Consider the following 13421-nt stretch of genomic DNA (forward strand, 5'->3'; position numbering starts at 1 on the left):
TCTTTATATGAAAGGAAACAAAAGCTGTCAGATTAACGTAGTGGAGTAGAAAGTACAATATTTCCCTCTAAAATGTAGTGGAGTGGGAGTATAAAATAGCAAAACCCGAAAGAAACCAGATTAAAGGGTATACATGCACAGAATAATCTGACTATTGGGGGAAAAGATAGATGTGTTTATCTGATTTCTCATAATCAGATAATGACTTTTATCTGATAAAGCCTATCGGATTATGCTGTTTACATGACCACTTGAATAATCAGGTAACTCCAGAAATCAGATAATGATCAGTTTATTAGTGTGCATGTAAACGCGCTCACTGTTGCTTTAATAGAGTGCTGCTGCATTCAGTTTAATGTCTCAGGTTTGTCTGGATAGTTAAAGTCAAAGTGTGGAAAAATACATTTATCTCCTCATCTGCTTGTTTGACTCTGGCATGGTTAAACAATAACACCCTGCCTTCATGTCTTGTGCAGTTCATACTCATTACTGTGTGCAGAGCTTGAAGTATGTAAACATATACCACAGTCTTCATAAGGAAACGTGTTTTAACCTTCTTTTTAATCTTACCTAAGGACTTCTTGTGACAATACAAATAAAACTACAACTAGAAATTAAAAAAGGTTAAATAAAACCTGTTCTACTACAAGTAATTTTAGAAGATAAGGATTAAAACAGCAAATAAAGCCACAAATCTAAAGGAAAAGTTTTGGTTTGCAGTAGCATAAAAGACTTGATTTTAAGTGGCATAATCAAAAATTGTTTTAGATGGAAGTGTTTATTTTACACTCATAATGCCAGCTTAATGTACCGATATTACTTTACTCAAACAATATAGTGTTTTTAGTCACTACATTTTGCAGTAACTAATATACAGAACTGTCGAAAACCCTTCATTTATTTAGTTTACCTTATACTTACCTCTCCTACACACATACACACACACACACATACTCCTGACAAGCTGAACTGTTTTTGTTCTGTTGTATTTTCAGTATAGCCCTTGTTTGCTTGGTTAGGTCATTATAATAACTGGCCCCTTTTTCTCCAGGTGACCATGTTCTTGTGCTGCGCCACCATCCTGGCCATCATCCAGTATTGCAACTTCTGTCAGCTCAGTTTTTGGATGCGCTCAGTCCTGGCCACTGCTACAGGGGTCGCCCTGCTGCTGCTGCTGTACAGCCCCTTGCACAGGTACAGGTGAGCACTTGTTATTTGCACACATACACAAATACCAGATGAAAATATATATGGTACATATACACAAGTCAGCAGATGTGGTATATATACACCCATATGTAGTTATATTATCCACTGTGTGCATATTCTCAAACATCTACCCAGCTGCTTTGGTAGCACATATCTCAATCTACCTGTTTTTCAGCTGGTGCAGAGGATTTAATTTGATCTGTATTATATATGTTTGTTCATGTGTGTGTGTCGTGTGTGTTTTTGCTGTGTGTGTGCACGTTGACCGGCCCTTTCTCCTGACTGACACCACTCTTGTCATCTTTCAGCTCCGCTAATAACAGCTTGCCAGTTCATGGGTGAGTGTCTCCGTGGAAACAGAGGGGTTTGATGGATGAGTGACATTTGAAGGGTCAACAGGAGCGACGGCTCTCTTTTATAGTTTTTCCTGACTACTGCTTTCTCTAAGGCTTTTACTCAATCTCAGGCTCTCCTGCTCTTTATTCAGCAATCGTTCCTCCGTCTCTCTCTTCCTCCGTCTCTCTCTTCCTCCGTCTCTGCCTGTGTGCACCAGTAGTAATGGCTGCTAAATGTCACTAGTGGTGGAAATGACTCATACAGCCAGTGCTGGCTTGAATTTTGTACTAGAGCCACAAGTTAGCTGACTGCACTGCTGAGGAGGACGAGGAGGGAGGGAGGGCTGGAAAAAGCTCTTCTGTCTTTATCAGTTAGCATTGTGATTGGCAGCCGCTTCTCAGGGCACACAGGATACACACTGCTTGAATCATACTTGAGAGACACATCATTTTATGAGCCAGTGTTACAGTCAGAGGGCTGCTGGTATTTATCAGTTTTTATTAGTCTGTCTGTCAGCAGGGAACCTGATGATTCTTAGGTTTTCAAGGACAGATAACCCTTCAAACCTTTCTTACATTCAGTATGCTTACCTTTGCTAACTACAAATGCTAAAGTAATCAGTAAGTAATCAGTAATCAGTTTAAAGGGGAAATTTGCCACCTGTATTGTGGATATCCAATCAGTGTTGATAGTAAATGTATTTAACTGAAGCAATAAATTCCTCAGTGCATGCTACACTGACTGAGAAAGCTGAGTTCTTCTGCTCACGGAGCTGTTGAGGCCGTGCCTACATGTCCCAGGATGCATCACAGGCAAGCCCTTTGTACGGCTAATGCAGCCATAGCATCTCTCTGCTCCATTTCTTGGACCGTGTACTCGAATGAAATAATCGAATGAATACGGCTGAATATAAGAGTCAGCCAAAACACTGTAAAATGTGTTCTCGTCCATAACATCCTCTGCACTCATATTTTGGGATGCCATTTTGGTTTTTGGAAACATAGCTAGTTTGCAATACAAACCAAGAGAGCAACAAAGTGTTTTTGAGTGGCATCTGGAGCACGCCTCCTGACATGCCAAGTGACAGCGCTTGATGCAAGGCTATTAAATGAAAGCTGACCTCATGAGAACTAGCTACAATGTTGGAGGGAAACAGCAGACGGCACTAGAAAGAAAGGGAGGGTGTCCGTTCAGGGGCTCTTTGGGTGCGTTTTTTAGCCTTCTTGGGTGTGCTCGGCCTGGAAGAACTTTTTGGTTACACTCGAATGGATAGTGATGGGTGTTGTCTGTTTATTTATCTGACGATCTCTGTACTGCACACAATGAATTTCCGAAAGGACTAATTAATATCTATCTATACCATACAAAGTTTTCAGTAGTTGTAGAATTGCATTTCTCACCCATATCATTATTTTTCACATAATATATTCCAACCCAAGGCTGACTGTGGACACCTCAGTGAAACAAGTCAATCATCCTCATGTTCTATAAAAGTGCACCAGTGTAAGTGCAAGTGTAGACAGGATTTTACTGTGCGTGTTGTAACCCAGTGGTACGACGTAATATGACGACGTGACTTCTCTTTTAAACTTGGCTGAATGCAGGAAAAGCAACAGATTTTGCAGCTGCGAACTCGGCTTTGTCGGTCAATATAGCACGCACTGAGGAATTTGTTGCTTCAGTGGACTGCATTTATCATCAGCAGTGACTGGACATATACATAAAGTGGTGGATTTTCCCTGTAAGGCAGTGTTCACTGTTCAAAGTACAATTTTTAGATCAGAAATGAAGTGACATAGAAACATTTCTCAGTGCTTCATCTGTATTGTTCACTGCAGTGTACTCCATGTTGCTTGTCAGTTAAGAGGATGATACACAGTTTGAATAGTTGGACTTTTGCTTATTTGAGATTGAATTAGTACTCCATATTTCAAGATTTTTTTGGTGTGGAAATATATAATAAATGTTTAATTATATTCCTCATTTACTTTGACTTCAGATAGTGATTGCCCTCATTTCCCACAACCCCAGAGCAGCAGGATAACCATGTTGTTTTCAGTCAGAGATGGACGTATGGGTGTATAGTTGTAGCCAGGCTGTCAATGAGTTGTGAGTATTGGGTGGGAGTTATTGAGGCCAGTAGAGAAGCGCATATTTCTGCCTCCGCTAAAATGGAAAGAATTACACTCTAGCTCATTAATTTTAAGGGACTGACTCCAAAAAAAATCCTCCAGCCTCTATTTCATCTCTGCTCTTAATCCTGTTAATCATTTCCTGTTCTGCCTTACCTTTGTTTGCCATTCCCGTTCAGCTTGAACCACTCTGACTTTTCTTCTGTTCTCCCCGTTTTCTCGCTCAGACTGAACATCTCCACATCCAGCGATGGCGGTTCAGTCACCCCTGGTCCTGAACCTCCCCCGAGACCTCTTGACCTTCTGGTCCCAGAGGCTGTCCTGGCCTTCTTCCTGCTACTCCTCCTGGTCTGGTTCCTCAACCGTGAATTTGAGGTCAGCTACCGTCTCCATTACCACGGCAATGTGGAGGCTGACAAACACCGCGCCAAGATCCAGACGATGCGAGACCAGGCTGAGTGGCTACTGGGCAACATCATCCCCATCCATGTCGCTGACCAGCTCAAGGTTTTTGTAGAAGCTGAAACTAATATGTCAGACTTAATTATGAAGGTTATCAGAGCAATGCTTAATACGAGGGGTGAAAGTAGATTTAAGTTCTTACCGGTACTACTACCCCACTCACTTAATATTGTTCTCCTACTGCGAAGTGGTTGAATATTTGGGAACACTACACTGTATAGGAGTGGATTTATTTAATATTTTTTCCCATTGAAAATTCCCCAGAATAATGCAAAAGCACATTTGTGCTTGGGATTTTGGAGACACTACACTTCATGAGTGAAGTTATTGAATATTTTTTGTAGTATTGTTTTAGTACGTTTGTGTTTTAACAACATTTTGCTTTTGAGTAATTGATCCGTTAAGTTTGAATCTGTGAATATCATTCCAACTTTGCCAAACCGATTTAGCCAGGCAGCTGCTTTCCTCACTTCCCAGTACTGTGTACTGGCATGGAATCTTTTAGTGCCAGTATGCAGTACTGGGAAGAGGAGAAAGCAGAGTACCAGACGATACCAGTCTACTTTTACCCCTGTGCTTATAACATATACTTTTTCATTGTTATGTTATGCTGAACACACCATTTTTAAGGTGATTAGAGATGTTTTGATACCATTTTTCGTCCTGATACTGTTTCCGATGCTTGAACTTGGGTATCGGCCAATACTCAGGACCGATCAGATACCATTGCGTGAAAAAAAAAAAAAAGAACAGTTCTGTACTACGAACCCTGTATGGATGTGAAATAATTACTATCATTGCTGTATGGCATGGCTCGGGTTAAACCCTAAACCAGTGGGACTTTTCAGTGAAAGATGTAGCTAGTGCCTGACATTTGCTAACAGCCAACATAATATGATTCTTCCTCACTGCTCTAAAACAGTAGTTTCCAGTGGCTGCACAATGCAACTTGCTGTGTAGGCTATTTTATCATGGTGAAGAACTGATTACTGGGAAAACTGCTGTTTTACCCAGGTGTGAAAGTGCTTTTAACCTTATTAATAAATGATGTGGTATTGGATCAGTGCATTGACTTGTGTACTTGCCGATACCAAATCCAGCATTTCAGGCAGTGCCGGAAGCATATCTAATACTGGTAATGGTATTGGAAAACCTCGAAAAGAAATCCAAAAATATATGCGTCCTAGTAATTTTTTCTTAAATGAAGGAGATGAAAAATGACAATCTTGACCTTTTATCACCACTATCATCTACACATTTTAGTGTTCAAAATATTTCAACACATTTCATTGTTTCCACAGGTGACCCAGAGCTACTCCAAGAATCACGACAGTGTGGGCGTGATCTTTGCCAGTATCGTAAACTTCAGTGAGTTCTATGAAGAGAGCTACGAGGGTGGGAAAGAGTGCTATCGTGTACTCAACGAGCTAATCGGAGACTTTGACGAGCTCCTTCGCAAACCTGAATTCAAAAGCGTGGAGAAGATCAAGACAATCGGTGCCACTTACATGGCAGCGTCCGGACTGAACGTCAAGCAGCTGGCTGAGAATGATGATGACTCTGTGCACTCTCACCTGAGGGCGCTTTTCAACTTTGCCCTTGAGATGATGGGCGTCCTGGACGACTTCAACAAGAACATGCTGGGTTTTGGTTTCAAGCTCCGTATTGGATTTAACCACGGGCCGCTGACGGCAGGGGTGATTGGCACAACTAAGCTGCTCTATGATATCTGGGGAGACACGGTCAACATTGCCAGCCGCATGGACTCCACCGGGGTGGAGTGTCGGGTGCAGGTGAGCGAAGAGAGCCACGCTGTGCTCAGTGCCATGGGCTTAGAGTTTGACTACAGAGGTACAGTGAATGTTAAGGGCAAAGGTCAAATGAGGACCTTTCTGTACCCCAAAAGTGGGGAGAGTATATATGAAGATCGAACGGAGCTGGGCGCCGGTGTCGGAGCCTCGTCTATAGCATCAACAGCCATTAAGACTTCAGGATCTGTTGCCCAGGCAGCAGCTCCTCCTCCCTCTTCTTCCACTCCTCCTCCTTCTTCCTCTCTTTCCACACTCCCTTCTCAACCACAGAGCGCTGTAAGGCCTTCGAGAGCAGGGCCTGAGCCTGTCCACGCTAAGTCCACAGAGGTGAGGGAGGAGGGATATAGGGACCCTCCACACCTTCCTGGGCAGTCCCCTGCCACAGACCTTCACCTCCCTCCCCACTCTGAACTGGGCCTAGAACCTAGTGCCGCACAGGGGCCCTCCCAGATGCAGCCTGCTCCTCTCGCACTTCAAGAGGAGCAGGACGAAGAGGCGGAGGCCAACGAGCTAACAAACCTCAACGAGGAGTTTTATGCTCGTCTCTGATCCCTCCTCTCCTCTTCCCCAGTCATCTGCTGCCCCCAGCTGCTGACTCTCCAGGACAGATTGCAGGTGCGGGCAGGATGTCCCTTCCTTTAGGCGTGGGAGAAATGTCTTCGGCACGGATGAAGAAGAGGGAGTTTGCCACTCCAACACAAACAGTGGCTACAGTGGCTGTAAAAATGGCTAGTGAGGTCTTTAATGGGAATGTTGCCCGAGTGCTGGGGTGGGTTAGACCTGTGTTGAGCACAGCAGTGTTTAGAGGAGAAGGCTGAAAAGGGGTTCAGAGGGAAGGAAGTTTTGTTGGTGTTGTTCTTGATGTTTTTTCTTATTCATTTTTGTTATTAAGTGCCTTCAGGACTAGAACAGTGAACGAACAAATATGAATACTGAACAAAGTTTTAACAATCTTAGACTACGGAACATGCTGTGGTTTCTTACTCCATGCTTTTATTTTCAATGCAAGTATTTCTTAAAAAAAATCATTATTGTTGTGCCATATCGTTTGTTTTAACTTGATCAAAGTCTTGACCTTACTTAAGGGAAAATTATTTTAAGATTCTATATAAGTGCCAGTGCAGCATGATGGGCTGAGCAGGGACATATGGGAAGAATGAGGGAATCACATGAAGCAGTGTTAATTTATGTATTCTGCTTTGACATGAGGGCTTAATACAGTATTCATTTGTGCTAGAGTCTCTGTAAAAAAAAAAGGGGACATGCTACAAAGCAGGCTGCATAGATTTTAGTTTGTGTAGCAGCTAAATGCACATTTTAAGCACAGGTCTTGCACAGTGTTTTCTCGACCACTTGTATTTGGTAGTTATTACCGTGAAATAGCTTTTAAGGACGTTTTTAACAGAGTTCTTGTCTGTCACAATAAGTACAATCAAAAAAAGCACAAAATCAAATCAGATAAGGGAATATAGATTTGGAGGAAAAGGTGGTTTTAAAAAGTGAGATCATCACAAAAGCAGGAAGGCACTTTAAATAAACTCAAAGTGATACTCCACCCAAGGTGTGTCTTTTAAGAATGAAACACTCACCCCATGTAGCTCTGAAAAATGTGTGTAAAAGGCTGTAGTTTGATCCTAAACGGCAAATGTGATCCGATTCCGCAGAATCTGACTTCCCTGCTGTCCATCTGTATGTATGCTCAGTGGGTTCCAGTCATATCTCCGTCATAGCACAGCGAAATACTTCAGTCTCACGCTGCGTCCAAAATCGCATACCATGCACTTCATACCCGATATATGTAGTATTGTTCAACTTGTGTGTGATTAAGTAATATGTATCCCTTGGACGCAATGAGCTGTAATTACAAAGCCACTTCCTGAGAGCCTCCTTGCCGGTTGGAGATGTGTAACCACGGTAACCTGCGTCAACCTCAGCTCTACCTGCAATTTAAAAATAATATTTAAAAATATTTTACACTTTGCAAAGGGAAGTCTTGAATTGAAGCTTTATTGAGGTTACAGAGCTGTCTTGGTTGCTGTCAGTCATTGTTTGTTTTGAACATTGTCATCTGCCGTATTGCATTGTGGGATATCTATGCCAGCGTAGTGTCCAGTGTTTGCGCACTGTAATATTTCACCAGAAACAGTATGCAATTCACTAACTATTAGTTTTACACTAAGTTTGGGACATACTATAAAATCTCACTTACTGCTGAGGTGTATTAAATAGAATGTCAGTATTATAATAATTTGGGATGCACCCTCAGTCTTCTCAATTGACCTGGTCTGTTTGTTCATTGGATCACTCCACTGGGGTTCACTCATAGGCTAGACTGAAAGCTGCTGTGCTGCATAAAAGATCAAACTGCAGACTTGTTGCACCTACCTTTACCTGGAGATAGTCTATATTTTTGTTGTTAGAAAAAAGACCAAAACCAGTACTTTCTGACTTCCCTTCCCTATCTGTGACTCTAGTATTTTAATTTATATTTTGGGGGATTTTTTATGTCTTTTTTCATTGTAGCAGGCAGTTAAGTAATGACAGAAACAAGGTGAGAGAGAGAGAGATGGGGAATTACATCCAACAAAGGTCTAAGGCCATGCAGGAAACAGGGGACAGCCACTCGTGGGCACTGTAGTTTTTATCAGATGTTCCTTTAGCAGGAGTAAACAGTGCATTTGTCAGGGGCTGTATTCAGTGACAGATGTGGTGCGATGTGAGTGTTTACAGCAGCAGGACAGTGTATGTGGATTAAACTGCAGAGCCCATGTTCATTGTAATGCAGGAACATATCAGCCAGTGCAACAGTGTGGCTCACTGAAGCTTTAAGGTGCAGAGGAAGAAGATATATCAGCCTTTGACTTCATTCATTGTTGGTTTTGGGCTTTTCATGAATTTTTTTTTTTTTTACCAAAGAGAAAAATACACCAGATGTATCCTTTAAAACCTGCAGTGGGGTGAGAGTTTGAGACTCAAAAGATTCTGGGTGGAGTATCACTTGAAGTGGGACTGTGAGGGACAATCACTGTGTAGTTATGATAAATGATAGGATGGTCCATATTGCTGTTGTCAAAGCACAGTTCAACTACAGTTCCTTTAGTACCGTGTTTATAACCTCACAATCAAATTTAGTTCCATTGGTTGCCTTCATCACCAGAAGACAAAACAAACATTGGTCAGTCCATCACTATAGGTTTATTCAACAGTTAGGTGTTGTCTGCCTTTAGCTGTGTGATTTGCTGTTGAAGGGGTGGAGCTTTTTATCTTGTCACAGCCTTTATACGGAGGGGGCCCTCTACTGTATCGATATACTTAAATTGTGCCACTTAATTGAGTGATCTATAGGTGCAGTGCAACCTAAACTAGCTGATTGTTTTGTGGTGCCTAAAAAGAATGACTGTATTTTTTTTTGAGTATTTTGGTTTTCAGAAAGATTTTTTTATCATGCTGTTTTCATAATGAGGATAGATTATGATTGTATGTTTGAGGAAATTATGCTCGTTGTGCAGGTTTTGCTGCAATTATTTTTGACAAATTCCATCTTTTTTTTTTTTTTGTTGCTCTTTTCCAGTTCTTTCATGCTGTCATTAACCGGTCGCCTGAAATAGTGTGGCGATGATGGTGGCGTTCTCATCGAATAGCTGGCACCTCTGTAGTTCTCTTTGCTTCTTACTCACTTCATGCTTTTGTCTTTACTCCTCAGAGCACTTGTTCCCCCTGTACTTTGTGTGTATGTGTGTGAGAAAGGTATTTAATATCTATTCCAAGTCAACAACATGGAAAAGATCACTGTAATATGATGCAAAAGGAAATCAATCAAATACCTGGCCACTGTTTAACTGTTGTTTTGCTGTCGCTTCCTTACCTGTAGAGGAATTGCACTCACACAGCTGCATTCTTTAAAATGGAGAAAAAGAAAACCCTCAAGTCACCGCCCCACATTTTAGAGCCATGTCAACATTTTGGCAAAAGAATCTTGCCTTGAGAAGCTATGAACACAAACATAGACAAAGAGATGACATGAAAAAGGAGGAACCATCTCTATTTATGTAGCCAACTCCATCTGTAGCATTAAAAAGTATATTTATTTACCTCTGCCACTGTGCACTCCAAAACATACACAACCAGTGCCTTTTAAATTTGGAATATGTTCAATCGGCATGTGCAAGCTGTGATTATTTGTATCAAATAATCATGATAGTATTAGTAGCATAAATATCCTGAAAATCCAAAGAAGTTTCTCCAGAACTGTCGCTCTAGATTTAGACACAAAACATGCTCTGCTGGCTAAAATCTTTTTCGTTGACATTCAAAATGTACATCAACATTTGAACGCAGCGCAACTTTTTTCTTTTTTTGCATAATGTCTATTCATTTTGATCAAACCCAGTGTATCTGCACAGCTGCAGATAAAGATTAGTCTGCTCTATTATCATTTGCTATTTGTAGAATTATTCCAGCAGTGGCTGCGTAGGATCATTTTCAGCTCATGTTGATCCAAACATTTCCAATAACTCCAGAACTATTAAGTCCAAAAGTCAAAATTTATTTAAGTGTAATCATTTCCAAAATTCACAACATGTTTAATCTAATGAAATTTTCTGCTTCGATCCATGTTTGTCGCCATTTAACCTTTTAAAAACATTGTCACTGCTGTCAGTAAAGTGTTTGCTCTCCTGCTTGCAGCGCACAAAGGGAGACACACACCGGTGTTAACAAGGCGGTCTAGCGGCATTTTAACAGCACCGTAAATTACATTTATTTATTAAAACAGTGGTTCTCAAACTTTGTCTGTCATCCCCCCCTTAAAAGCTAAAGAAATGTCCCCCATCCCCCCTTTTTTCTTATTAGGCTTAATTATTGACAATTATCGAGGAAGCAACTAACAAAAAAGGATCCATGTTGAATTTTAGTGAAGTAAAGTTCAGCATGATAGCATCAGTAATCTCTCAATCATATTTTTTCAACTTTATTTCACTCCATATTTTTCCCCTGTGGAATTATGGCCCCACAGGAGGACCCGTCCCACATGAAAAAAAAAATGGATTTGATTAAAAACAAACAGACTAAACCACCAAAAAAACTCATTTAATCTGAAGAACCACTTAATTCAAATTAAGGATTCTTTTAAGGATTTTTTTTTTCTTTATTTAAGGTGATGGCATCTTAAAATATGATAGCATTCGAAACTTCAATAGAAGCTCCAAATGTTTTAAAAAAAAAGACATTCAATACAGCTCACCACACAAAGTAATGAAAAAAGAATATCAGACATCAGTTTTGAATGAAAGTCCTTGTTTTCCCCACATCTTCCAGATTACCCCTCTGCCTCACATTGTTAGACAACCCTTGGTCATTTTCAGGCCGTGTCACTGCAGCCCCAGCATGCACAGCAGTGACAGAAACTAGCCATAGTAGATTAAAGGTGTGGGGCTCCACAGGTTGGTGGACACACCACCTCTCCAGTAGTGCACACCTGTACACACATATGAATAAAATATTAAAGTGAACACTGCTGGCTCTGTGATCTGTGAACAGTGTATGCAATCTTGTTTGCATGGGAGTGAGTGAGGAGGTTTCTTCTTTGCCAGACACACTACAGTTTTAGTTTTTTTCTGCATCATATCATCCTTTTTTAAATTTTAATTTCATTCTCTCCACAGTTATGTTGAACATTACATTTGTATTGCCAACACGCAGGGTTATTCAAATCACTAGGCTTTGCTCATTTAAGGTTACTTGGATTTTATCCTTCTCTGACAGTGTGTTGATATGTGATGAGTGTGTGACAGGATCTGTTTTAGTTTTGGCAGAGGGAAAGAAGTGCCCCTAAGTCTGGTGCTGCAGTTAAAAATGCAATCAAGAAAACAGCCAAGTGCATTGAGGAGAAGTTTAAGTCATCCCTTTTTGTTGAAGAAGTGTGATTCTGCTTTGTGACAGAGAAATAAGGGAAAAGCATTGAGTGTTTTTATTAGCACTTGTAAAAATCATCACAGCAAAAAAGCATCGCCTAATCACTCATTTAAATGGTGACAGCTCTGCATCTTTTCGTCATACATTTTCAAGTAAATTCAACCCGTATGTGTTTTTAATTACACTGGGACAAAAGATTAGACAGACTTGTTTGATTTCAAATCTTTGTGTATTTGTGTTATGTTCATGAATGAGATGTATTATGTATGTTTTGTGCACATTACCCATGTATCATTTATCAACACATGATCGTAATCTGTACACATTTGCACAAAGCACTCAGTGTTGTACATATGCAGTTATTTTATGTCACATATGATTTTTTTATACATGTGCATGTGTCAGATTTTGCTAGAAAACAATGAAAAAGAGACACGTATTATCAAATTGATTCAATGTGTGTCTGTTTGAGTAAGTGTGAGTGTTATGATTTTATTACTCTTTTTTTTTCCAGTATGAGAGAAATAAATCTCCAAGCAGAAAACTATTGAGTGCACTGTGAAGTATGAAGATGACTGAGTTCATGTCTAACTGTATATGCACATTAGCCTGATAATCAGACTGAATTGCCATTTTGTTTTGTTTTTAAATTGCAGAGGAAATCAGAGATGAGGGCTGTATTTATATTGCAGGTTGGCCAAGTTTTAGGAAAGCACCCAGATAATCCCGACACTGTCAGTAAAGTGGAAATCTTTCTGATCAGCCAGCTGATGACTAAAGAGCAGCTTATACAGTATACTTTGTTAAATATTCACTGCCCGAACCTATGTAAGTTTATGGTTTGAGTTTGCAATCTGTAGTACTTCAGTTTTAGCAGCAAAGCAAATGGAAAGTAAGATCTAAAGACCAGCTATAAGGATGAAAAAGTTCAACAGTAGAGATCAGTCAAATGTGATCAAAAAGAAAATCAGCAAATTGATGTTATTGGCATTTTTTGTGTGTATTTTTCTTGCAGCTTTGCTCACCTGCAGGGAGGACTATAATGACATGCACAAACATGTGCCTTACTTTTGTGATGCAGAAAATCATAATAAGAATTCAGATCCTGTGAAATGTTTATCTTCAACTAAAAGATATGCATAAAGTGAGTCTAGGTTGTAACATGCCTTTTTAAAATGTTCTTCAGCCTTTTAAATTAAGGAGAGAGGTAGCCCTGTTACCATTATAGCATTGCACTTGTTGAGTGTATTATAGCTGTATTGAATTTAATATCTGATGTTAGAATTTTGGTAGTTTAACTCATAAAATAACATGCAACATTGAACTAAGATTGATCTGCAAAATTATTATTGTTGGCTTTTTTATTCAACATATTAACACTGATATTTTAATAATTTATTTAATACTAATTTAACCATGATGCACATGTAAAAATGACTTATGAACTGACTTTTATGCTGTTTCTCTGGCGGTGCTGTAGCGCCCCCAGCGATTGACAGGAGCGGTGTTCTCACGTAGGGCGTGATAGCGCGGCCCCTCCCCCTCCACAGCCGATCTG

At 40.2% G+C, this 13421-nt stretch overlaps 1 protein-coding gene across 4 annotated transcripts in view; it reads left to right on the forward strand.

Annotated features, from left to right (window-relative positions):
* The window catches only part of adcy9 (adenylate cyclase 9), a 54026-nt gene extending 41616 nt beyond the window's left edge, over positions 1-12410 (forward strand). Inside the window, exons 8-11 of one of the 4 annotated variants that reach the window (XM_050044193.1) lie at positions 1052-1200; positions 1518-1547; positions 3905-4184; positions 5441-12410. In XM_050044193.1, the coding sequence (XP_049900150.1) occupies positions 1052-1200; positions 1518-1547; positions 3905-4184; positions 5441-6499 (1518 nt within the window). In that variant the 3' untranslated portion in view covers positions 6500-12410. The remainder of the gene's footprint in view (positions 1-1051; positions 1201-1517; positions 1548-3904; positions 4185-5440) is intronic. The other 3 variants (XM_050044194.1, XM_050044195.1, XM_050044196.1) reach the window with 3 other exon arrangements.
* The last annotated feature ends 1011 nt before the right edge of the window (positions 12411-13421 follow it).

Source organism: Epinephelus moara, chromosome 5 (assembly GCF_006386435.1).
Source record: "Epinephelus moara isolate mb chromosome 5, YSFRI_EMoa_1.0, whole genome shotgun sequence".
In the NCBI taxonomy this organism is placed as follows: domain Eukaryota; kingdom Metazoa; phylum Chordata; class Actinopteri; order Perciformes; family Serranidae; genus Epinephelus; species Epinephelus moara.